The sequence below is a fragment of the Nothoprocta perdicaria genome, unplaced genomic scaffold (genome assembly GCF_003342845.1).
Source record: "Nothoprocta perdicaria isolate Ctin4 unplaced genomic scaffold, notPer1 scaffold_9, whole genome shotgun sequence".
Taxonomy (NCBI): Eukaryota; Metazoa; Chordata; class Aves; order Tinamiformes; family Tinamidae; genus Nothoprocta; species Nothoprocta perdicaria.
In genome coordinates, this window is record NW_020456198.1 from 7,641,144 (window position 1) to 7,666,914 (window position 25,771).

Genomic DNA, 25,771 nt, shown 5'->3' on the forward strand with positions numbered 1-25,771 from the left:
AAGCTCTGCCAGCCACCAGGTTCTCCTCCACTTGGGGAGCTCAGCAAAGAGGCTGCAGCCCCCGCGGCCCTGCCGCCGGCCCCGCTCCGAAAGGGTTACAACTCCTTTATTAATTGCTCCTCTAGACTTGATTAAAATCCCCTCGTTCCTCTAGCCCTTCAAGCTCCGTTACAACTGTTCGTTTAATTACTTTCCACCAGCGCTCTGATAACACCCAGCCGTAGCACGGGAGAGAGCCGCTTTCGTGACGCGGCGGGGAGGAGGAGAGGGGCAGGGAGAGGGGTTTCCGGAGCCGGCCGCCGGGCTCGGAGCGAAGGGGGCCGGCAGCTCCCCTTGCACGAGGGTCGCATGCAGCAAAGCGCCGGCTCTGCCCGGCCCCGGGGCCCAGACCCCAGCTGCTTCCCACAGCAGATGGCTCTGGAGCCTGCGGTTGAAGAGCACAACTGGCCACGGGGAGGGTAAGACAAGAGCCACCGGCTGCCGCTGCGCAGCAAGGCCCAGCTCCGTGCCTCGGTTTCCCCGCTGCTCCCACGCCAGGGGTGCAAGGCGGGCAGGATCTGCTCGTTACCGCTCGCACACTTCCCTTCTGACAGCTAAAGCCATCACAGGGGGTTGCTCTGCGCCCGGGGCGCCCACCCCACCTCCTGCCGGCTCGGCAGGGGATGGGCTCAGCGCGATGGCTACAGGGCTCAGATAAGGCTGGCCAATCAGGACCCTCCTGTTTGCATATTAACGAGGACCCCTGTAGTGTCCCCATGTGTTTGTCCCTCATTTGCCTCGGGCTGACGAGCGAATGGCAAGGGGAGGTTGGGGGGGGTGGAGAAGACCCTCCCCAGCAGACCCGTGCAGGCACCCGCCGAGTCTCAGCTTGCAAACAACCTTCGGTGGAAAAAAAACAGCACAGAGCGGCACAATCCTCTCCCTGGTGCTCGCCAACACATTTCTGTGCTCGGCATCAGCCCATGGAGAGCAGGGTGGGTCGGCGCGGCCGGGCCGAGCAGCCCGGGCGGCCGCAGAGGGGCCTCCCGCCCGTCACCCAGCTCCTTCCCGCGGCCCTGGCCCTGCCGCAGCCTCCTCCCGCGGCACCTCCGGGGCCGTCAGACCTGCACACAGGCAGCCTGTCCTGGCCAGCAGGACACTGGAGCCCAGGGGGCCCCGGCCGCGCTGCGGGCGCCGCTAAGGCTGCTGCAGGGAGGCTCCAGCTGCAGCGTGCCCGGCCTGGGAGCTGCTAAAGAGGGGCGACGAAGTCAGAGCGCAGCGGGCACAGCGCTGGGAAAGGGCGCTCTGAGCCGGCCGGGCTGGCACTGCCACCCCAACAGGCTGGGGAGCCTCTCCATTCCCAACCGCGCCTCCGCCTCACCTGGAGAGTGCCAGGTTTCCTCCAGAAACAGAGGAGGAAAAGGGTTCTGCGCTTCCCTCGGGGTTGTCTAGACAAACGCAAGGTGCTGCTCCAGCATCCTTCCCCTCCCGAACTCCTGGGCCAAGGGCCAAGAGCTCTCTTGCGCTCCAAGCGCCACCGCCGTCCTACCCGCACACCCCTCGTGCAGGGAGTCGCTGCGAGATGCAGGGACCTTGTGCAGAGCCCGGCCCTGCCCCGGCACAGGAGAGGGGCTCAAGCAGAGCTGCCTCGACCAGGGCCAGCTCCGCAGCCCATCCTGCCCTGGCCGCCCCCTGGAGCCCCCTCAGGCCGGACAGGCGCTGCCGGAGCGGGAAAATCGCGCTGCAAGTGTCAGGGCAGGGACGAGGGCGCAGTGGGACTGGGACCGAGTGCGAGCCAGAGACAGCCCAGTGTTCCTGGGCAAAAATAATTCACTGGCAGTAAAGCTCCCAAAGCTCTCCCCAGACTGGCAAACTGGGGTTATAATAAAACAGAGGACTGGCTGTGGGAGCAGGGAAACACAGCATTGGGTCCACTGATAGCTGGCGGACAGGTGGGATCCTGCCACGTTGGGATTTGGCTTCTTCTTCCTATGCAACCACAAGGGCTGCGAGGAGGAGACATGACCCGACCGAGGCCCGGGTTTGACCATACAGCCAATCCACCTCGACGGCCCCTATCAGCAGGTCCAAAAGCTGCCACTGCCTCCCGACACGGGGCACAGCCGCAGCGTGGAGCCGACGTGCTCCCTGCCTCTCACAGATTAACTCGTACCAGCCTCGCGGCCGGCCCGGGATCACACATCCCTCACAAAACCCCTAAAACTTCTTACTGCGAGCCCTGGCTGAGCTGCCAGGACAACCAACCTACCCAGGGCAACCGCGTGCCTGGGTTTGATCCGGATCAGGCTGTACCTCTGGATAGTTCCGGATCAGGCTGTACCTCCGGATGGTGCCGGATCAGGCTGTACCCCTGGACGGTGCCACATGGGGACGGCGGGGGCCGAGGTGCAGGGACATGGGGACACTCCGGGCGCTCGGTCTCTCCGCTCACTGCCCCGCTTGGCTACGTGCCCTCATTCCTCGCCCCGCGCGCGCCAAGCCGCTCGGGCTGCCCTCCTACCCGCTCGTCACGAGCCCCACTTAAAATGCCAGGCGTGCCGACTGCAGCCGGCCTGGAGCAACGCCACGGCCCCCCCGCTTCCCAGGCACTGGCCCCGGAAGAGAAGAAGCTGCCGGGAGCGAGGGGATCCTGCTAATCCGCACGAGGCGGTCACGCCAGCCCGGCCCTCCCTCGCGGCAGAACCCGGCTCCCTGCAGCACCAAGCTGGAATGAGGGTCGGACAGCCCGTAGTCCCCGGGGGAAGGGGGATTTCAAGCAGCTGCTGCTAACAATTAACGCCCGGGGCAGGCGAGCGCGGCGAGGAGAGTGGTGGCAGTGCCATGTCGCGGCGGTGCCGCCTCCAGGCAGGATTTTGGCACTGGGGAACCGGAACAACGGGCAGTGAAGCTGCTCGCAGGCGGCACCCGGGGAACGGTGGCCCCGGGTGTGTGTGGCCGGGCCAGAGCGCCAGGGCAGAGGTCTGCAGCTCACTGGGCACAGCTGGGAGCGCTGCGTGGGGCAGCACCGGGGCAGTCGCGTGGGCAGCTCACTGCCCTTCTCGGCTGCTCGGGAACGGCAGGAGAGCGACGTCCCGGTGGGACCAAGGCCATCCTGGCCAGGCCAGCGTTGGAGCAGGGGAAAGGAGGAGACCTGGCAGGGATGGGCAGCGCAGTGAGGGGTAGAGAAGGCAGCGCCTCGGGGCAGCAGCAACCTCGGGCAGCTCGGCTGCCAATAGGTGGTTGTGGGGGGCGAGTGAGAGAGAACAGAGGGGGCTTTAGGGACAGCAGCCACCCCTGCGCACTGCTGCCTGGTGCACGCTACATAAAGCCCCTCTTAGAAAAGAGCGGAGTTGGGCCGAGCTGCAGGCCTGGTGCTGAGAACTGACAGGCTCATCTCACTGCAAGCCAGACCGCTCCCAGCACCGGCCCCTGCAGCTTGAGGACAGCCCGAGGCAGGCGGCGCGGGGGACGCTGGTGCATGGGTACGCGGCCGCGACGCGTGCGGACGTGCGGGCTCACGCAGCGCCTGCTCCTCGCGCCGAGCCCCCCACGGGCTGCTCAGCCAGGCCGGCGGCCTCCGCTCGCTCCCAGGCCTCGCAACGAGGAGGCCAGGTGCCCTGCAGGGAGCTGCCCTCAGCCTCCCCGCAGCGCACGGGCACCGCTGGGGCCGCATGCAGCCTGTGCCACCCCGTGTCACCTCCCTCCCTGGCGGCTCTGCTCCAAGCGGGCCGCGGTGCGGGGCCGCGATGCGGGGCCGCGGTGCAGGGCGCTCGGCTCTGCCCCCCAGCCCCGTCCCTCACCTGCTTCTCGGTCATGGCGTAGAGGTGCTGCCGGTCAGGGCTCAACACCAGGTCTCGCAGGATGGAGCTGCCTTCGTGCGCCACGACGTTCTCGTACTGCAGCGCCTGGTGCTTCCTGTCAGCCGACAAGTCCACGAGGATCTGCACAGAGAGGAGAGGGAGTTAGAAGGGCCAGGGATGCAGCCTCACTGCAACTACTGCAACAAAGCAGCTCCCCACCACCCTGCACACGTTTTTCGCCTCCATTCCTGGGCTTGCACGTGGTCGTGGGCACTTCTCCCACCCGTGCGCCCATCTGTGCTGCCCTGGTTTCCCCACAGCCACCCCCGTTGTCCCTGCCCATCTCTGGAGTCCCTCCACGGAGCGCTGCAGTGCAGGAGCCCGCAGCCTGCAGCGCACGGGCACGCGCAGGCAGCGCTCCTGCTCCCCGGCCACCAAAGGAAACATTTGGTCTCATAACGAGCAAAGTCAAGAGGGTTTCAAGGAAGCTGGGGGTCAGCAGAGGTTTGCAAAGTGCCTTTGTTTCCTGAGCAGGAACGTGGCAAACGCTCTCATCCCCTTACCGCTCGCCGTTACGGTTAAGCTCTTCCTAAGGCGCCGTTTTTGCTCTACCAGCAACAACCACATCAGGAGGCAGCACGAGGCTGGCATCACTCCCGATGGAAAAGCCAAACGGGGCAGCGTTTGCCCCAACCCAAGCGCTAGCGAGAGCTGCTGCCCCCCAGGGCGGGCAGGGAGAGAAGCGGCCAGGGAAGCAGGTGAGGTCAGGAGCGCCCTGCACCGCTCCATGCACCCGCTCCATGCACCCGCTCCAGCACCCAGCCTCGCCGCCCGCTTCCCACGCTGCCAAGCGCCTTCCCCCGCAGCCCGGCTCCCCTCCTGCAAGGAATCGATGCCGGCATTTGCATAGTTCCCAATCAGGAGGATACGGGGCTGGGAAGGCAGGATCCCGGTGTGCAGCTGATTAGCATGGAAATGTATGCGGCTCACAAACAAACCGGGGCCCGTTTAATTAGAGCGGCGCCTTTGATTCACCGCCAGCCTCCTGCACGCACCAGCCCCGGATTATTTTTAGGCCGTTTTACAAAACAAATGTATTTAATTAAGAAAGAGACCCCTGAGCAACCTCGGCAGCCGCGAGCAGAGGGGCCGCCCTCTCCCAGCGGGAAGCAGGGGCCGGAATGCAGGACCGGGATAACTCTTTGGAGCCCAGGGCACAGCCTGGGGCACGGGGGACGCTGCAGCAGCCCGTCCCAGCCTCCAAGGCCGGTGTCACACACACGGTGGCCCCGGCCCCGTCAGGCTGTGCCGCATTCCCGCTGGGAGCACCCGTGCCCTCCGGGCACCGCGGTACCGGCTCCCTCCCTGGCTATGGCACCGTGACAAACGCACCTTTCCAACCCTTTTATGGGCCCTAGCTGCGGTGCGGGAGGATCAATACAGTTTTACCCTGGTTTTAAAATAGATCTATGGGTGGATGTTGCGCTTGGCAGTAATTTTTAACTAGCGGGGTAATTTCCCCATTACATTATTGCACTGCGCAGTGCTGGGAAAGAGAAAGAGATGTATTAAAAAACCCAACAGACACGAAGCACTTCCAGTTAATTTGAGGCTCCAGGAAGAACCTAAAAATAATCCCTGCAGTCAGAGAGGGCCGGGGCCAAGCGCTGAGCAGTGGGGTGCACTCAGCGGGTGTGAGGGGCTACCCCTAGATGTGCAAGCACTGGGACCCTCCTCTCCAGCATCTGGTGCCCCTTCTTCCCAAAAAGATGCTGCAATCAGGGAAATGCAATTTGGAAGACCTGAAAACTGGAAGACCTGAAAATTAAGTCCCTTCCTGGTTGTTCAATGGGCAGGACAAGGCAAGAGCTTTGGAGGCGAAGAAACCTGCTCGTGTTGACAGACCTGCCCGGGCCGGAGCGTCCTCGGTGGCGCCACGTCCGTCGCGGAGCCATCCCTGCAGCCCGGGGCGCTGCCAGGCGAGCAGCCCGGCACAGACCCGCCGTCCCAGGCGGCACAAGGGGGACGGGCTCCTGGGACCATAGCGTGGTGGTTCCCTCCAAGCCGCGTGTCACCAGAGGGCTGCGCTTCCCTCCATGCTCTCCCCACACAGGAGCTTCCCGCCCGCCAGCGATGGGACGAGGAGGGGCAGGGGAAGGATGTGGATTAATCAGAGCAAACCCCCCTTGGAAACGTGTTTCTTCCTGCCCACCCCTCCCTTCCTACCCAGGGGAAAAGACATTTACCAAAAAAAAAAAAAAAAGAAGAAGAAGAAAAAATCTATTAACCTTTCTCCTCATCCTGACGCAGATATAATTACCCAATACTAATAATTACTCGCACTAATTTCTCGCTCAGGATTCCTGCCCTCGCTCCGCGTGCCTCGCGGCGCAGGCGGCCGCAGCTCCAGCGCGCAGCCCCACGATGCGTCCCCGGGACAGGGATTAACTCCTACCTGATACAGAGGTGCAGGGCGGAAAGGGTCGCCCCGCACAAGGGAATCACTCGTAGACAAAACCACATGGGCACAATCAGCGCTGGGTTCGTTTGGGTTGTCTCCTCATCAAGGCAGCCCCTGCAGTCCTGCAACCACAACCACCAGCAGAGCCTCCTCCTCCTCCTCCTCCGCTCTGCCCTGCAACAGCCCCGGCAGGCCGGGCGCTTCAGGAAGGCCGGGATTTTTCCAGCCCACTTGCCCATGCGGCGCAGCGGCCTGAAGAAACGGGATGAGCAGCCTTCTTGCCACCGAGACTGCGCTGCTCTCTCATCACGCAAGCGGAGGAGACCAGAGGCAAGAAATTGCAAGTTAGTTGCTGGAGGGAATTACCCTAAAACGCCGTTGAAGGCTGTTTTGTAAGAAATAGGCATCAGCGCGTAGTAACAGCCGCACGCGGCACAAACCCCTCTGTTTTTCCCAGGTTTTCCAGGCAGGGAAAGGAGGCCCAGAAAGGAGTCAGGCAACAGAAATGCTCCCAGCACCACATCCCAACCCCGTGCAAGGTCACGTGCATGCGGATGGTGCAAATCCTTAAAACAGGGACATGCCACAATCCTAACACCTGGGTTGTGGGGTGTCCTCCAGGCACCCCGCTCCTTGCAGCCGCTCGTGCCCGTCGCGCCACGTGGGCACACGGGCAGGAGGCAGCAGGAGCAGGTCAGCAGGGCCGGCTCCCACCAGCGAGGGGACCCTTGGGGGGACGAGGGCTCAAGGGCAGTGCTGAGCCAGCCACTCCAGTCCCGGCAAAGAGCGGGGCAGCCAGCAGTGCTGCAGGGGAGAGGGAAGCGGATATCCCAGGATCCTGATAGCGTCTGCAGCTGGAGTTCCTCTAGGTAACCAGATCTCTCCCAGTTGCATACGGGACACGTGGGAGGAAGCGCCTTCTCCCGGAGCGCTCCAGGGTGGGATTATGCTCATGGCAACGACAGGAGAAGCGCAGAAAGGAGGCGGGATGTGGGACGAGAGGGTCCCGGGGACGGCGACGCCCTGGTGTCACACACAGCAGTCCTGCACATCCTACGTCGGCTCTTCAGCTCCAGCCCGTTTATACCCTCCAGGCTCCAGGGCAGCGCAGCACACAAGTGACAAGAAATCCAGGGAAGAAAGGGGATGCCACGCACCTCCCCAGGCCTAAGCTTCCCGCAGGAATGCGAGGGCCACGCTGAGGAGCAACACGGGCAGAGCTGAGGTGTGAAGATCCAAGGAAGGAGAGGTACAGCAAGAGAGACCCTTTCCCCGCAAGGCAGATGCCCCCGGGATGTGCAGCTGGAACTGCTCATGTTCCTCCCCTACCCCTGAGCCAGCCCCCGACACACACCCGAGCACCCTTGCAAAGAGATTCAGGTGCAGGACGGTCAAGAGGGGTCTGCAAGCTTTGCAAAGGCGGAGCAGCTGCTCCCACGAGCCCCACAGCCACGGGAGGACGTCGCTCCCTACGGAGCCACCCCTCCATAGGGAGCCACCCCTCCATAGGGAGCCACCCCTCCATAGGGCTCCTGCAGCCCTGGTGACCTCTCTGGCACTCGGTCACCAGTCAGCGTGACCAGATAACCAGCCCGGTCACCGCTCAGGGCCACTAGCCCCGCAAGGGCCCTGCGCCCCTACCCACCGCATAGCGAGCAGCCTGCGCGGCCGGCAGCGGCACCGCGCTTCAAAGGCAGGGCCTTATCTGCCGCCAGCACACACGGCTGCCTTTTCACGGGGCCCTTTCCAGTTCCAGGGGCTCGCGTCGCGCTGACAAGCGCCACGAAAGAGGGGCTTATTTATAGGAGTGCGTTTCAAAGGCGGCCCCGCTCCCTCCGCGAAGCTCCCGCTGGGCCGCGCTCGGCACAGACGCTGCCCTGCGAGCCCCGACGGACAACACGGAGCTGCTGCTCCGAGCAGGCCCTGCGCGATGTCCGCGGGATGAAGGGTGTGCAGAGGGATGGCGCAGGCTGCAAGGAAGGGCCTGGCAACACCCCGCAGCATGAACGGCCACCAAGGAGCCACCGTGCAGCCCCATGCCCCTGTTTGGGGAAGGGGCCCCGGGACCCGCTGGGTCCCTGCAGAGCAGCAGCTGCCGCCCTCGGCGCCGGCTCCAGTTTCCAGAGCTTCAAAGCCCGGTTCCTGCATCAGCTGCTGCCGGGGCAGCCACCTCCTGTCCCCCTCCGCAGGCCGCAGCAGCCCCCTGTCCCCAGCCTCCTCTTCCTCGTGCGGTGCCAACACCAGGACAGCTGGAACAGGCGGGTGGTGACGCGGCGGGTGACACATGCAGGGCCACAGCCACCGCCAGCAGGTGACACAGGCAGGGCCACAGCCACGGCTGCCATCCGGCTGTCGGGGCAGCTGCGGGGCCCTGCGCGGTGGCAGCTGCCCCGAGGGGCCGCGGGGACAACAGAGCCCGGGCGGCGGGGGAGATTTTAGGGACGTGTCTCTCCTACGGGCAGGGCTCCCTCCAGGACATATGGCCCTGGGGTGCTACCAAAGCCGGGCACCGCATCCCGGCGGGAGCATCCCAGCTACGCGGCGCGGGCCGGGAGCCAGCGGCACCGCTCCCGGCGCCGGCTCCGACAGCTGTCCCGGCAGGAATGCGGCCGCGGAGCAGCCGGGGCTCTCCGCACACGTGTGCCCAGCGCCTCGCGTTCCTTCTCCTCCCCTTCTATCACCCGCAGCAAGGAACGCCTGCAAAGCAGGGCTGCAAAATCCCCTATTGCCGAGGAAAGCGCCGGCCCTGCAGCCCAGCACGGGGATTTACGGGGGTTTCACACGTGCTCAGCAGCTGATCAGCCCCCCGAGCTGCTCACAGGGCCAGACGCCGGCACTGTCCCCTCGCGCCGGGCCGAGACGCTCCTGCCCCATCGATAACAGAGCGAGGGAGAAGGGGCGAGAGCAGCCGTCTCCATCCGCTCAGGGAAACTCGCTCATTTAATAAAGATTAATATAAGCGAGGTTTCCGTCCCAGGCCCTACATTGCCGTGAGCTGGAGAATATTGGAACTTTAATTATATCGGTATAATAAAGCAAAAAGAAACAGGGAAATACTCAATCTAAATCAATGCTCAGAACAGCACCAAACTCTAGCAGCTCACCCACGCTGCGACACAGGACGCTGGTTAACAGGACCGGTTTCGAGGAGCCCGTTATTACGGGGGCCTCTGCCAGTGCTTCAACACCCATGTGCGCAGGGACTGGGGCTGAGGTGCCCTTTTTCTCCTGCTTTTTCCTCATATCAGGTACCCGGAGGCCTGAGACCCGGTTTGGGCCTGAGCATCCCCATGGCCAGAGCCAACAGCAGGTTCCCGAGGGGACTAAGGGCTGGGGACCAGCCTGGGCTGTCAAAACTGCTCCATGGGCAGCAGGACGGAGCAGTCTGGGTCTCAACCACGTTTGGCAGGAAGAAACGGCTGGTGGGAGCTGCCAGCGGGCGGTAACGGAGGCGCTGGATGCCCAGCCCGTGCCCAGCCCAGCAGCCGCTCCCGTGCTCGAGCCACCGACTTCCCGGCTTTGCCCTTCAAGCCTCTCCTGGCTCGGCGCCCGGGTTGTATCGTCTAGCTACTCAGGAGCAAAATATCTCTATTATTATTGCAATTATTTCCCAATCAGCATCGCTCAGGGCCGGCTGGGTCAGAGGAGGGGGGCACTGACAAGCAAATGGATGCACAGGCTGCACCCTTGGGGCTGCCGGGACCCGACGGGAGCGCCGTGGAGCCAGGCAAGGGTGGGCAGAGGAAGGGGGACACGGGTTGGGGCACCAGCCCCACGAGCAGCAGGCAATGTGCCCCTCCACCTCACGTTTTTTGGCTTCCGTTACCTCTCGGCCAAGTGACAGCAACGTGACCCACCTGGGCGCAGCACGCCGCGCGGCAGCCGTCCCGGGCGCCTTCGCCGCCTTCCCGCGGTGCCCTGGCTGCCGTTCGAGGGCTTCAGCTCCAAGGAGCTTCGCAGCTGGGTACAGAGCGCAGGCAACAGCCCAGCTCCGGTGGGACGGGTTTCTCCAGCAGGGATGGCACATGGATGGGCAAGGGCAAAGACAGCCCCAGGGCACAGCAGTGGCTGAGGAGCCAAATCCCCATGGAGAAGGCCAAGCCCAGCACAACCCTCGTGCTCCAGCAGCGTCACTGCTCATACCTGGCTGTGACTGCTCCAGACATGACTGTCCCCAAGCACACGCAGCAGGAAGCCCCTCTGGATGCCACGCCGGGCACACGGTGCCTTCCCGGCTCCGGAGCATGAGGCACCGTGCCCAGAGACGCGGCGAGGTCGGGAACAGGCCCCACACGCAGAAGGAGCCTGGCCTTGCAAGGAGGAGGCTAACGGCAGACAAAGCGCAGGGCAAAGCAGATTGGCACTTCTTTGCTCTTTTCATTTGCTCCTCTCTACGTAGGCACATGTCCTGGGTGACAGCGGCGGTGAAGGACAGAGCACATCACACAAACAAAGGGCTTTTTTTTTTTCCCTTCTGTTTATCGCTCGCTGTAGGAATCCCGTGTTAATTCCTTCTGAGGGACCGTGGCCCAACCGGAGCTTCACAACGTGACCCGGGATCGCCCGGAGCGGGGCTGCGCGTGACCCACATGCGCACAGAGAGCTCGGCGCCGACGCGGGGCCGCAGCGCTGGCGCTGCCAAGGCGGCCTCGCGCCGGGGCTCGGTGCCCACAGCGAAGGGGAGGCCCCGGGGCTGGAAGGCAGCCGGGATCAGCTGATCCTCCCGCCCCTCCAGCTCGGGAAAAGAGCTATTTCCTTCCTGCTCCCTGCAGCAACAAAGCAGCCCGGAGAAGCTGCCTGAGGACAAGGAAGGGCCACCCGACCATGGAGGGGAGCTGGGGGCCAGCAAAGCCCCTGCAGTGTCCCCAAAATTCAAGGAGTGACAAACCCTGGCGGAGACAGCGCCGCGTTTTCACTTCCTCTGGGCTTTTCTTTCTGCTTTATGGAGCATAAATGTGACTCTGTGCCTAGAGAACAGTTACTAGGTGGTAAATATCCCGTATGTGCAGTGATAGCCATGGATCACCGCGAATCAGCGCCTTGCAGGGGCCGTTTCCCCGTGCCATGCTGCAGACAGAGCGGGTTTCCAAGCTGCAGGCGGGAATGCTACACGAGGCAGTGCCGCTTGCAAAGCACATCTATTCATCCATCAGCTTTCTCTCCGGAGCCCTTCATTGAGGCAGCACAACCCCGTGAACTGCAGAACCCGCTACAACCCTTTCTCAGCAGCTCCCCATTCATCCCGCGCCCGCCACGTAAGTGCAACAGCCATTATTTCCACAGCGCACAATCCAAAAGCCATTTGCTGCAGTAACACATTGCAGCAAACGTATATAATGTGAACTAAAGCCCCTGCCCATTCACATCCACCCACGGGGAAGGACAAGCCTGACGGCGCGAGGCCGACTCGGCTTCACCTATTTAGCACAGGCTCTGATCCCGTCCTACAGCTCTGCTGTCCCAGCGTTTTATCCCACCAGACAAATCACAGGCAGCTGTACAGGAGAAGCCAATAAGCAATAAATAATGAGCGCCTAAATAACACATGGCACCTCGACAACATTAAATATTAACATGCAACAGGGACAGCAGGACCGGACATTTCTTAAGACTGAAAAGACCAAATTATAGGTTGCATAAAGAAGTAATCCATTACATGAGGAGAGAGTGGGAAAGTTAGAGCTACATTTTTTTCCTCCTTTAAATCAACATTTCAGCTCTTGACACGTCAAGATCAGAACGCCGGTGCCTGCCGCTCCTCCCCGAAGGAATCCCTGCCCTCAGACACGAGCACCTGCAAGATCAGAGAGAAAAACCCTTCGCTGCACCACGCGAGGTGCTCCTGATGATAAGATCCGGCTAAACCAGGCCCCAGGCTGAGAGCAAAGGCGACTGTGCGCAAATATTTTGCTTCAGGCTGCACCCCGCCAACAGACACTCAGACCCCTCTCCACCCTCCACCTTGAGCTCTTAAACTGTTTGCTAAATTCCCTGCCCTGACATTTTGTTTGCGTTTTAAGCCTTTGTTCTCACACCCTAAACGCCGGGCCCGCCAGCAGCATCTCTAACCCAGCGCAAGCTCTGGAGAGCTGCATCCCTCACTGGATTATACCCTTCCCGGCAGCCCTACAAAGCCAAAGAAAAGATGGGGCCACGGGGCTGCGGCTCCCCATCACGCAGAACCTGCGAGCGAGGAAAAACACTTCTCTGCAGTGGGCTCTCCATTCAAAAATAGGATGAAAATTAGCCTCTTCAGCCTGCAGATAGGAGCAATTTCGAAGGAGAGATTGAGAAGATTTAAATATAGAGATTGCTTTCCCTAAGGATATTGCTCGAGATATTTAAGAGCTCAGGTTTTACATAGCGCAGATATTTCTCCGCACCGCGCTCGTGCAGATTTCTTTTGGCACTAATGCAAAGCTCCCCTCTCTCCAGGCAGCCCTCCCGTGTTCAGCCTAACGGGGAAATGGGATAAACCGGGATAATGCTGCAGGGATCGGCACATGCATCCCCAAGGTGGTGGGCTCGGAGCAGACCCAGGCTCTCCCGCTCAGCCTGCCAACAAATCCCGGCTTTATTCAGGCGGCAGCCCCTGCCATTTCACGTTAACGTGAGGGCGGCATGGGAAGTTCAGAGCCCGTCTCCCTTCCTCACAGATCCCTGGCAGGTCCCGTGGCGATGGAGCCCGGAGCACACGCCACGCTCAAGGAGAAACCCTCAGAACAGCGTGGAGGAACCCGCTGCCTGCATCTCCCCATCGCCACCGCGCACAGGCTGCCGGGGATCTCAAGCGCCGGCTGCCTGGAACTGCCACCACGTCCAAGGAGCCGCGTCCAGGAGGCACCGGGAAGGCAGATGGACACCGCACAGCCCGGCCCCGGGCACCATCGGCCAGGGCTTCTCCCTTGTCAGCCATCCATCCCGCGTGCCCGCGGACACTGGTCGTCCAGACCGCACGGGCAGACAGGGGCGTGAGAGGGAGCCACCGGTCGGCCCTGCAAGGCAGCGCTGCATTAAAGCACACGGACAACCAAGGTGGGAAGAGAAGGGAACCTCTGTGAAGCTGCTCTGCAAGGCGGAGCTGGAAGGAGACGGAGCGGAGCTGGGACGAGCACGACCCCCATGACACAGCGCGTCTCATCCGGACGGGATGCCCGGCAGGACCGCGCCGGGGCTAAGGGAGCGCCCCCCGCGCGCGACTACCATGGAGGGGGCCAAGGGGGGGGGAAATGACGTTAATTAAAGTTTTAATTACTGTAACCAAACGAGCAGCATAATTGCTTTATTCTCACAGAGACTTCAAACTGATTAAGCGGCACGTGCGCAATCTTGGGGTTGATTTGATTTTTAATTAAACGTGCCGACGAAGATGGGCGGGATGACGGCACAGGCCGGCCTGCCCCTGCCCAGCTCCCTGGGGACAGAATCCCAGAACGGTTGAGGTGGGAAGGGACCTCTCGGGATCATCTAGTCCAGCCCCCCGCTCTGCACGGCGACACGGCACGAGGGACCCTGCAACAAGATGGTCCCGCTTGTCCGCAGCGAGGAGCGACACAAGCTGCTTCCCACGGCCTCCCTCTCCTGCATCCGAGCCCTCGTTTGACAAACCCCAAGCCCCTTCTGCCCTAGAAACATCTCTAAAATAACTCCACACAGGCCCCTAAAATATTAATGAACTTGTGCTGCCACTGGAGGGAATTATTAAAAAACAATTTTGCAAAGGTATCCTTTTCAAATAATAATAATACTAAAAGACAAAGCGGTAGAAATTAAATTCCCAGTCCCCTACCTCAAATAAATAGTATCAGAATTTGAAATGAGACATAATTACCTCGGCAAGGTTAAAGCCGCTAATGCACGCAGAATACAGAATCACCATTCATCATAATCATATCTCATATCACAGCCATTATTTATAATTAGGAGGCACAGTTTAAAAAACACATAAAGACGCCCATGCAATGCAGTAATTCTTCTGTTATTGCTCCTGCAGGGCCAATCCCGGCCCGTTCAGAAGCTCTGATTTGTGGAGTCCACCATCAGGCGACTGTAATTCCCCCCAAACCTCCAAAAGTCACTCCCCAAAAGTGGCTGCTCTTGCCATTGAGAAGGAAAAGCGCATCCCAAACGAGCTGCAAGCCTTTAAGCCCAGCAGGGACAGCAAGAGGATTCAGGGCAGGGCTACGCCTGACCAGGCTTTTCCAAACCCCTGCAATGAATCCCGGCATTCCTACACCCTCTGCTATAATGACTTTTCTTGCAGCGCCAACGCAGCAAGAGTGGAAGTTCTCTCCCAGAGCGGCGCTCCGGCCTTTCCGAGCAGCTTCCCCCACGCTCGCAGCGGCGGCCAGCGACACCCCAGCTCCTGCAGCACCGCAGGAGGTCAACAAGCCCAGGGTGCAGCTGGGGAGGCTGCGCCCTTGCAGAGCAAACGCTGATTCATCCACTGGCCCGGGCGCCAAAGACGCCGCCTCGGCACCTTCCGAGGCCAAGCGCTCCCGCCGGGCTCGCTCCTTGCCCTTCTCACTGCTACGTATAGATTTTGGGGGGTTGTTCTGTTTTACATATTTCTAAACCACAGAAAACGGTTATAGCAAAAGCTGGTGAAGGCGAAAGCTAAACGAAAAGCTGCTGAAAGCCGCCCGGCTTTGAAGTGAGGGCTTTGCAGGCTGCTCCTGCGTCCCAGTGAAATATTAACAAGCTCCAAGTGAAGCAGGAGGAAATTACCCTTACCACGTTCAGGGTAAGTATGTAAAAGGTGGTGACTCTGCATGGTGACAAGCTGCAGAGCTCGGCTCCAGCAGGATCATCCTCAGGCCCACTTCTTGCAGCAGAGGAGCTGGGCAGCAAGTCCTCAGTCCCTCGGGGACTGCAAGAAGCTCCGTCTCGCATCTCTGCGGCGGGCAAACAAAATCCTGGTGCAGGAAGCACCCTGCAAAGCACTGAGCCGCCTCCGGGCTGAAATATGCACCTTGATGTATGCATCAAAGCTACACCCTTCGCTGTACCTGAGAAGGGGCCTGGCACCCCGCAGTTGGCAGCGTGAAGGCAATGGCCACTGCACAGATAGGAGGTCGTAGGTGCAGAGATCTATTGCAACAGCTGCAGCAAAAAAAAAAAACAGGGATGAGCCCATGGACAGCCAGGCACAAGAACCCCCACCCCATGGAAATCTACACTGAAGTGTTTGCAGGGATGGAAAAACAAACCAGGAGAAGCCAAGGGGACAGCAGAGCCAAAGGCACAAGCCTGGATCAGGACACAGTCCCTTTGCTGGGCAGCGGGGCCAGGAGCGCAGCGCGGGCGCCAACTAAACCCGCGCTCCCCACGTCTCATGACTCTTACTCACAAGCAGAGCTGCTGCTTTACAGAGCTTCGCTAAGCTGTAAAACACAAAAACAACAATAAAGAAAAGCCACTTCTCAGATGTGCACACAAATACACGCTTGCAAAAGGAGAGAAAGGAAAATGAAATAGGAAACAGGTTTATAATAAAACCTTCTGCAAACACGCTGAAACAGCAGCTGGAGTTTCTGCTAGCTTCAATACAACCCGGTGCTCACGGGCTTTCCTGCTGCCTCCTTGCTCCCTTCCATGTCCCACAAGGGACCACAGCCAGGGTGCTGTTACGGAGGGGTGAGACCAGACCCTGGCTGAGGTTGGAGCCTCTCCGGTGCAGGGACCCGCTGGTGGGCAGAGCAACTCGTTCCAGACAACCATTGGGATTCAAATTGTCCGGACTTGCTCCTGAACTGTCAGGACAAGAGCACTGCAGCAAGGCACCTCAGCACCAAAAATTCTTCTGAGCTTTGGGATGGAAAGTTGGGAAACTGGGGGGTCTCGGCGGGATTGCAGCACAGGGCCAGACTGGCCGTGCACGATGGGTCTTTACGGGGCAGATGGCCTTGAGGTGCCAGAGATGGGACGTGCACTGCCGGGGTAGGGACACGGCAGTGGTAAAGGGGACTGTGACAGGCGGACACCTCCTCAGCCAAAATGCCCCATCCTGCGAGGAAAACGAGCATCCTGCAGCCCGCTCTCACTGTGTCCTATAGGCCACCCCAGCTGCATCATCACCACTTCTATAGACATAAAACAAACAAACAAACAAAATCCTCTAACGTTATGGCAGCAAGTTCACCAAAACCAAAAATAGCAAAGAGGCAGAAAAAGGTATTTCACAGGATCGGGTGCAGGATCACTATCTGCCCCTTCCAAGCGCTGAAAACTAATCCCCCTTTCCCTTTTTATCCCACTGCAAACTTGACAGAACCTCCTAGCGCTTTGCAGTTGAAATTGGCAGGTCTTAAATTAATTGCCTACAATTTTGCACAACAACATGTTTAGCTGCGAGCTGGCCCCGGGCCCGCTTGGCTTGCCACCGATCCCCAGACACTTTTCAAGCAACCTCAAAAACTTCATAACACATCTCAGGCAAGGAGAGCAGACTGGCAGCGCGCCCCGCTCCCCGCCAAAACCCAGCCCCGCTTCCCCGCGACCCTTCGCTAACTCCCCCAGTGTCTTCCCTGCTCTCGTTCAATTATTCCGATGGTCTCCATGGGTTTTGCTCCTCCGAAGGGTATGATGATGGCTGGCCCCTTGGTGGGTCACAGGCCTGTTGCTTTGCTGTGGTAACCATGGCCCTGGGACCTGTGTGTGCTACAGGCACGGGGAGAGCCGGGTTTGGAATTTTTGGGGCTGTTCTGGCACATTCCTGCTCCACCTCATGCTCCGGAAAGGGCATGAGGGAAAAAGCATGAGGGAAGCGGCCTCCATGTCCCGTGCAGGCCTGAAGGGAGCCCGCATGGCTCCGGGCCGCGCTCCCGCGAGGACAGGCCCCGCGCCAGCACTGCCACCACGGGCACCTCTCCCAGAGAGGAGTCCCCAGGGAATCCAGGCCCAGGTGCCGGCCGCCCACCGCTCGAGGCCACAACAGGGAGGTTTCCGTGGCGGGGCTGAGGGTCGCTCCGCCCCGAGCTCCCGCGAGCCGCGGCCAAGCACAAACCCGTGGCTCCTTTCCAGGGCCACGTCCCAGGCGTGAGGCGGGCGCTGTTGCCGTGCGGGCCTCCCGCGGCTCCCGCGCCGAGCCGGAATGGGAGCGGGGAGGATTCCTCCGGCTCTGCCTAGAGCCGGGGTCAGGCAGCTGATGCTCCGCCAAAGCCAAACTGGGGGTGGGTTGTTTGTGTGATTTCATTTCTTGAATAAACAGAAACATCCTGTGTGGGATTAAGAGCCCTCATGAAAAACACACCAGCACCAAGCTCTCCGGCGGGGGCCGAAGGTACCGCTGTGCCGGGAAGGCAGAAGACCAAAGGGATGGGCTTCCTTGGGTGCCCGGCGCTCCTGCACATCCACGGCTTCTCCACAAAGCTTCAGGCCACACGTGGGGATAGAAAACCTCCCCAGGAAACATAACGCAGGCCCCTGGCCCATAAAATCCCTCGTTTTTCATACCAAACCGCCCGCTTGCTTCTGACTCTTGCAAACCAGGGTTACAAAGAGGCCACGGAGCCAGAGCTGCAGAGGCAGCCAAGGTGATAACATAACTTCTAGGCATTAATTCTGCTCTCTTTCTTTATCACCGCCTGCCTGGGGATATCGCAGCACTCTGCAAGCATTTAAGGCTTGCTCCTCCCTTTGGCTGCGGCTATCACCATATGTGATCCTTGCATGGAGGAGATGGTCAGGCCCAAGCAGGAGAAACGCAGCGACCACAGTCACCCTCCTGAAGATGGTGGCACCAAGCTCAGCCCTGCCAAAAACTAGGACTTGCCTGGACTTAATGCGTCCCTGTCACCTCCTCAGCAGTGCAGCCCCTGTCACGGGGCCTGCAGAGCTGCCTCGCTAGAGCCGGCCCAAGGAAACACATGCTTTTGTTTAACTAGCTTAGGCTGAGGGGAAAAACCTTTAACCGTTACACACACAAACACACTGGAATTCTGAAGTTGTTTCTGTTTGCTGAGTTTCAAAAGAGGCCAGAGTTTTCATTTTTTGCTGGGAACCTTTAAAAATGCATTTCACCCAAACCATCTGAAGCACTTTTGACATTTATTGGCATTAACTTTTCCTGTGATCATTATTTTATAGAAAAGTATCATATTCTTAATGAGAGACATCCCTAAAAATCACCAACCATTAAAAATATTCTCTCTCATTTATTTCTCCCTCCTCAATTCACAGACACAAACAAGAGTTAAGGAGGTCAGAGGGTCAGAAACAACATTTTTGACTCAAAAGCCTTGTCCAAAGAGAGTCACCAGTTCTCAGCATTGCAGCACAGAGCAGCAGCTCTGGCAGGGGCACCAAACTCAATCTAGACCTCACTAGATTTGCAGTAGTTCAGCTCACAAAAATACTATTGCTCTGCAGGTACACAATACTTATCTCCAGCTGCAAATGTAGGGCTGAGTCAAATAAATAAATAATAAAAATAAAAAAGCAGGACCATCTCTAACATGAAAAACAACGTTCTCAGTGATTTGGACTCAATTTATATCCAAACCTTTTGCAGCAATGCAGTAAGACATCGCTCACACATGTCAGCCCATGGGACAACAACTGGAAAAAGGAAAATGAGAAGAGGTAAGCAGAGCTGCTCCATTCCCCCAGGGAGAGCTGGAGAGAGGCACCAGAAGGCACCTGGGCGGATACGGTCCTGGGGAGGACTGGGGCAGCTCGGATGCTTTTTAATGACTTCCATTTCCAAGAACACAGCACAGGTCTTGTTTCAACAGCTTGTGCAAGCAGATGTCAGGCAAAAAGGCATCTCTGAGGTTCAAAAGGACAAGTCTGGATAGGAGAAGGGACGCGGGAGAGGAAGGACAGTGCCCACGGATGCAGCAGATGTTGAGTCTTGCAAACGCGAGCCCCCTCCATAGTTTAAAGCCTCCCACTGAGATGCTGGGACCACAGCGGCCTCCCCATGGGGGATGCAGGGCTAAGGAGCAATGAGGCACAGGAGGTCGTGCTGGAGAAGCTCATCACAGTGCTGGGTGAGCGTGGCCACAGCCCTCCCCCGGGCACCACGGGCTACTAGGTGCCAAGCCAGAAAAAGCCTCTGCTAAACACGCAGGAGCCACAAAGCTGTATTTCTGTCCCTGCTAATCCCCAGGCAGCAATGCTGAGCCTCACTGCTCAGATACACAACTGGGTTACTGCACTTTAATGAGTCCTCCTGCATCGGATGAGCCACCCTGCCCTGTCACATGAGCACCCTGAGTCACCCAGATGAACTAAACTTTATAAGTTCAGGCAAGCAGATTTTCTTTGGCATTTGCCCCAACCGCTCAATTCCCTGCTCCTCCGTCCCCATGCAAAAGGTAGCCATTTTTGACCTCTTTTGAAAGAAGCCGCCAGTGGATGAAGATGCCAAAGATCTCACACCAAAGGGCCCAGGCATCCTGCTCTCCAAGCATCTGCTCTCAGCATCAAACCAAACTCTCCTCTCAGCTGGGAAGAAAGCCCAGGCATCTCATTTCCCAGGTTATTTGCTCTAACCACGAGTCCTTGAGTCTCTCATATACAGATTTAAGAGGGGGAAGGAGAGGCAGGAAACCCTGAGCTAAGACATGGAGTGTTTATCTCACCTCCTAAAAGAGAAACACATCTTTAATTTTAAATGTTGAGCGTAAAAACATATCCCTCGAGGCTCATAAACATACCGGTAAGAGAGGAGCACCGAGAAACCCTGGGGAAATAAGCAGAGAATTCAATTTGGGAAGTTCCCACCCTTGAGCCGGGTGGAAACTGCCCCCGTGGTGCCTGGGTTGGAGCGGGTCAGGGAGCTGGGGCCGGAGGCGATTCCAGAGATGCCGTCGGCACCACGGACACAGCCAGGATGCAGGGAGCGATCAGCGCCCGGCTCCCTTTGGAGCGGGAAGCTGTGGCACAAGAGACCCGTCTCCCAAGCCACAGGGAGCAGGGCAGAGACCTCGATCCCGCTGCTGAAGGGCAGCGCGTGGGCCTGGCTACGGCTGCCGCTTTCCATAGCTAATTACAGACACAGGCACCCTGACTTAGGCGCGGACCTATTTTTGGAAGCTTTTAAAGAAAAAAAATACATATATATGCACACACACACATATAAATTCCCATATAAAAAGCACCAGGACTGCGCTGCATTTCTCCTCCATGGAATTTTTCAGCCGTGATTCACACGGCAGCTGCCAGTTGCCTTCCGCTGGGCGCCAATGGGCCCGAGGAGGCAGGGGCGGCGCGGGCAGGCGGGCGCCGTGCCACCCACCCCGGGCAGCGCGGCACCCAACTCTCTGCTGCAAAGCGCTTGGCTCAGCGCCCACCCAGGCCGTCCTCACAAGGACCCTGCATCAGTGTCTTTCTGGGGAATTTAAGTTTAAGCCGCGCTCAGGCCGGGCGCCACTGGTGACATCAGCTTGGCGGAGCCCGGCTTTGGCAGGGCTCCTCGGGAGGAAGCGGGAGAGACGGGGCGCGTTTCTGCAGGTGACGAAGGGGCCAGGGCTCCCCCGCTGAAGGAGGCGGCGTCCGAGTGTCTCCTCCTGCAGAGCTGCATCCGAGCACGGACCGCAACCAAACCGCTCACATAATGTCTAGCACGGCCCCTTCCTGCTCCCAGCCTGCCCGTGCAGAGGACACGGAGATCCCCCCAAAACGGCGCGCGCCAACGCAGCGCCCGAGGGGTCGGCAGCCACCCCGCCGAGCGCACAGCGTGGCGAGCACGACGCCTCCAGCTACGGCGGTTTGCTCTGCGGATGCCGGGATGTAATTAAGATCCACGGGGCTCTGTCAATCACCAAAGGGAAAGAAACGGCAGGAAAATCTCTCCTAGGACGTGGCACAAGTAGGGTGTGTTTCTGGTCCCAAGGTGCCCGAAGGGCTCCAGCGAGGTAGCACAAATGCAAGGCGCCTCTGCAGAGCGGTGAGGCTGCCCTTCACCAGCCTCTCCACTGCTTCCTGAACCGCAGCTCTCCCAAAGACCAGACTGTGCTCTCCTCGTGGGCCCCATCTCCCTCCTTGAGCCTCAGGATTTGACTTGTCATTCACCCCAAGGAGGAAACATCTCTGACGACCATGTCCGCCCTCCAGCACAGCTCCGTGACCACCAACCCTGCAGCACGTGGAGGCGGCCAGGGCCCTTCCCCTCGGCCAGCCGTGCCGTACCCCACCACGGCACTGTGCTCCCTGCCCCGTCTGGCGCTGGCAGCTGGCTCTTACTGCCAACACGGCACGTGTGACCAGCAAGCCCACCACGCTGGGTCTGTCCTACCCTGATCTGTCTGCAGACCACCGAGCCCTCCAGGCTGCCCTGGCACCCCCTGAGCTCTCCTGCTTGACCTGGGAGAACATTACTCCTCGGCAGGAAGGAACCGAGGGACAGCTGATAGCCTCATAGATAACAGGACAGCGCCAGCACGTCCCCAGGAGCAACTGCTGCTGGCAACAGCCCATCTGGGACAGGGCGATTCGGCAGCCTCAGGCACGGGGAGGGCTTGGGGCTTTGGCCTGGCAGCCCCACAGGGCTGGGGCACAAGGGAGACTGCCTGACTGGGGGTCCCCTCTTCAGAAAAGGGGCCCCCTTGTGCCTGGTGCCCTCCTTACCAAGTGGTACCAACCACCACCTCAGCAGTAGCCTGGGTCTTCCCCAGAGCAGAAGGGATGAAGGAGCCGGGGAGCGGCAGCCAAGGCTCCACGAGCCATTTGGTGGTCCACAGGAAAGGCAGAACCTGAAGAGCGCAGCCCCCTCCCGTCCCACCCCACAAAGTCCCCACAAAGCCTCATTAACCCCTCACTTTCCCACAGAGCTGACTTTAGACACGCTCGACGTGATGGGGCATCCGCCCAGGTGTCCCAAACCAGCATCCCACGCAGAGCCTCCCGCGGAAGCGCCGCGGAAAGCCGAGGCCACGCGGGGAGGCCGGCAGCAGCCGCGCACGGGCCCGCGCGTCGCCAGCGCCCGCGATTGCACACAAATTGCTTCATTAAATTTCATCGCATTAAGGCGGTTTCATGAGTTTAGCATTGTCCCCGGACTATTGTTTGCCTGAGAATTAAATTATGGCAACGCTTGTTGTTTCAGCGAGTCTGTCAGTTAGGGACGCGGCTGGAGGAGGATGATGCTCCGGGACGCCGCTCCGGCCGGCACCACAGAGCACCGGGCGACAACTCCTCCCCGCAGCCAAGACCTGGCATGACGTTCACATGAGGAATTCTGCTCGACCATCCAAGGCTTGCTGATCTTTCCAGATTACAAAGCTTTGCTGTGAACGGGAACTCTCTCTCTCAAAAAAAAAATAATTCTCATTTACTCTTTTTCCCCTGGGCAGCTGCTCTCTGCAGTATCAGAAACAAAGGTGACCACCTTTCGCTTTGCAAAGAAAGCTGGCGAGTGAAGTGGACTATAAATAGCACCCAAAAGTGACCCATATCCTCAGCGGAGGGCAATGAAACGAAGAAGAGTGAACGAACAGCTTCAAGGTCAGGGAGACTTTTTGCTCTGTTTTGTTCAAGGTCTGGTAATTTTATCAACGTTAGGAGAGTAATCCAAAATCATCATTGCGGCTGGAGCTAATAAAAACCACACGGGCCCTTTCGGCCTGGCAGCGCTTCCCTCGCTTTCCCGCAGGCTGTTCCAGGGGATGACGCTGCCCGCGGCTCCAGCTCTCCTGGCGCTACCTTGACCGGCTCCATTTCTGCTCCGACAGCTTTTTAGTGCTCCAAACTCCACATCCTGGGGCCCAGCCCTGCACAGAGCCATCGATGGACACTGTCCTGGGGCACAAAGGGTGGCAAAATTGGAAGTGCTTCCAGATTTCCCAGCCTTGCTCTGTGAGCCCACAGGACTGCCCCCCATCGTCTCCTCTCTTGCCTAAACTCCTCTGCAGAGACGCAGCTTGCCATGTGATGCTGGCTCTGCCCCTTACATCCAGCTGCTAAATTGCATTAAAAGAACTAAGCATCCATTAAGTAAAACTTTCCCACTATTGCACCCCACGCAGACAATTGCTGTAGCTGCCAGGGGGATGTTTTGTGGCAGCGGCTGCTCCCCCGGTACACAAAGAGCAGGAGAGGCGCCAAGAGCTGCTCCGTTACAACACGGGCCACCCAGGGAAGGGGCCTGGGGGCCGCGACGTCCACAGCAAACCCCAAACAGCAGCACCCGCAGCGCCCTTCACACCCCTCGGCCACCAAGGGCTCTCTCCCTTCTCCCGTTCCCACCTCGACCCCGTCGCTCAGCAGGGTTTTATATTCGGTGCACGGCACAAACGCAGCTCCTGCAGTCAGCCACACATGATATGTAAACCTCGAGGACCCACAAAAGGGCAGGGCAGGAAAGAAAGGATGTGGGCTGGGGCAGAGAAACTGGAAGTATTTTCAGCTTTGGGGTGTGGGGAAATATATGGGAGAAAGGAAAATTGAGGGAAAAATGTAAGAATCTGAAACGTTTCCATTCTGGGTAAAAAGGAACCAGAAAATGGGCATGGTACATGGTCCATCCTGTGCACTCGGGACTCTCACATCCCAGCTGCTCCTATCCGAGATGTTTCCCCACCAGCACCACCCCAGGTCTCTCCCAACCATCCCGCTTCTGCCACACAACTGCGCCCAGTCGAGGGATTACAGCAAGAACCCATCAAACTTCTTTCCTCGTGAAGCGCCATCATATAAAATGCTGAATATTATCCTCATTGTGGCCTAAGCCAGGATTAGCATCCGTGTCTCCCAAGGCTGGAAGACTCCTTTCCTTATCCACGTCTAAATCCCGGTGCCACATCTCGGGCTGCGCTGCCCTTTGATGAGCAGAGCCCTGGGGCGTTTGCTCGCGTGCGAGGCACACCGGGATTACCAGCGCAGCCCTCATCCTCATCGTTTGCCTTGTTCCGTGCAGGGGGAAGATGAAGGCTGAGCAACGTGCACGGCGATCGCCGCACGCTCGGGGCCGAGCTCTCCCCCTGTGCCACAGAGGTTATGGCACAGGACCCAAAGGGCAGCGCCGGGGGCTCAGTGCTGACCCCAGCCCCAGCTCCCCCAGCCTCACAGTTCACTCCACGCTGCTGCCATCAGCTCTGCTGATGCCTTCTCTGTCCCTAGCAGTCCCAGGCGCCAACACCGCTCCGCTGCTCTGCTCCAGAAAAGCGCAGCTTGCACCTAAATGAGGGAAGGGGACAAGGGAGGCCGAGGGAAGGGGACAAGGGAGGCCGAGCACCAGCTCATCCCGAGCGCCTGGGACACGGTGCCTGTGCAGAGCCCTGCCCCTGCTCTGTGCACAGCCCCGCACACATCCCAGCCACGGGGACAGACGAGGAGCTCGAGCAGCCGCCGAGACGACCAAGGGGCAGCTGAGAGCGGCATCCTGCGTTCCTGCTGTCTCGCCCTTGATTTATGAAGAGTTTTCCTGGAGGCCCCGGGCCAGCTGCCACAAGGCTCGTGGCAGCCGGGCCACGGGGATTAGGGACAACTGACTTAGCCGGCCACCGCTCCGCAACGGGGCAGCGCTGGAGACGCAGCTCACGTCGGGAGCCCTCGTCCTGGCCAAGGCCTGGCACGGCCACGGACTGCAGGAGGACGAGCTCTCCCCACCATAACCAAGGTATCCCGGTGCCCAGCCAGGGCTCCTTCCTTCCCCACAGCCCTGATGATCCGGGCTCCCTCCCATGAGCATCCCGGCCTTTCCACCCGGATCACCCCGCAGCCCGGAGCGATGGAGCAGCGCACATAGATATGGCCGTGCAGAACCTCCGCATGGATCGCGATGTTTTTTGCATCCCTGAGCCTCGGGATCGCCCACATCTCCAGGTTCCCACGTCAAACAAAAACGGACGGGGCTGACAGCAGGAGCAGGAGGCCAGGAGCTGGGCAGAGCAGCAGCTTCCCCGCTCCAGCGGAGCGCAGATTCCCTCCCTCCGGCCACGGGATCAGGGCAAATTCCTCAGGCACCATTAATCTGGGCTAATGGGGCTGCACAAAGGCCAGGCTGGATACCAGCACTGACCCCGCGCACCCGGGCCCAGCCGTAACCCCGGCCTCAGAAAGAGCTGCCCTCCTGATGAGCCGTGGGGCTCCCCTGCATCCTCCCTTTTCTCCCGGCCCTGCGCTGGGAGGCAGGGGCTATTCTCCCACCTGAAAAGCCAAAATTAGTCAGTGTTCAAGCCTGTGAATACGCACAATGACTCTAACAGGAGGGACTTGACAGGACTGAGGCCTCCCCACTCATTTCCATCTCAATGGGGTGGCTTTTGGTCCATCCCCATGGGGCCACCTCAGCTCCTGCTCCTCAACCACATGGGGATCAGAAGAAGGATGTCACAGCCACAATATTGGGGTACCAGCATAGGGAGGGGACAAGATAAATGCTGGGAGCTTTGCCAGCCAAGCTGACATCCCTCCGGCTGGGGGCAACGACAGCACTCGCTCCTCCACGAGTGCTCAAGGGCCTTTCAGAGCCTCCGACTTCTCTGTCCCAATGACAGAGAGTCCCATCTCCGACAGAAAGGTCCCTGCCCAGAGCTGTATGGCTCCAGCCTGCCAGGAGATGGGAAAACACCCTCAACACCAGGTC

The 25,771-nt window shown here is 59.5% G+C and overlaps 1 protein-coding gene across 2 annotated transcripts in view; it reads right to left on the reverse strand.

Annotated features, from left to right (window-relative positions):
- PLXNA1 (plexin A1) overlaps positions 1-25,771 on the reverse strand; it is a 125,071-nt gene that overhangs the window by 66,715 nt on the left and 32,585 nt on the right. For both annotated transcript variants that reach the window (XM_026052545.1, XM_026052546.1), the window contains exon 4: positions 3,780-3,920. In XM_026052545.1, the coding sequence (XP_025908330.1) occupies positions 3,780-3,920 (141 nt within the window). The remainder of the gene's footprint in view (positions 1-3,779; positions 3,921-25,771) is intronic.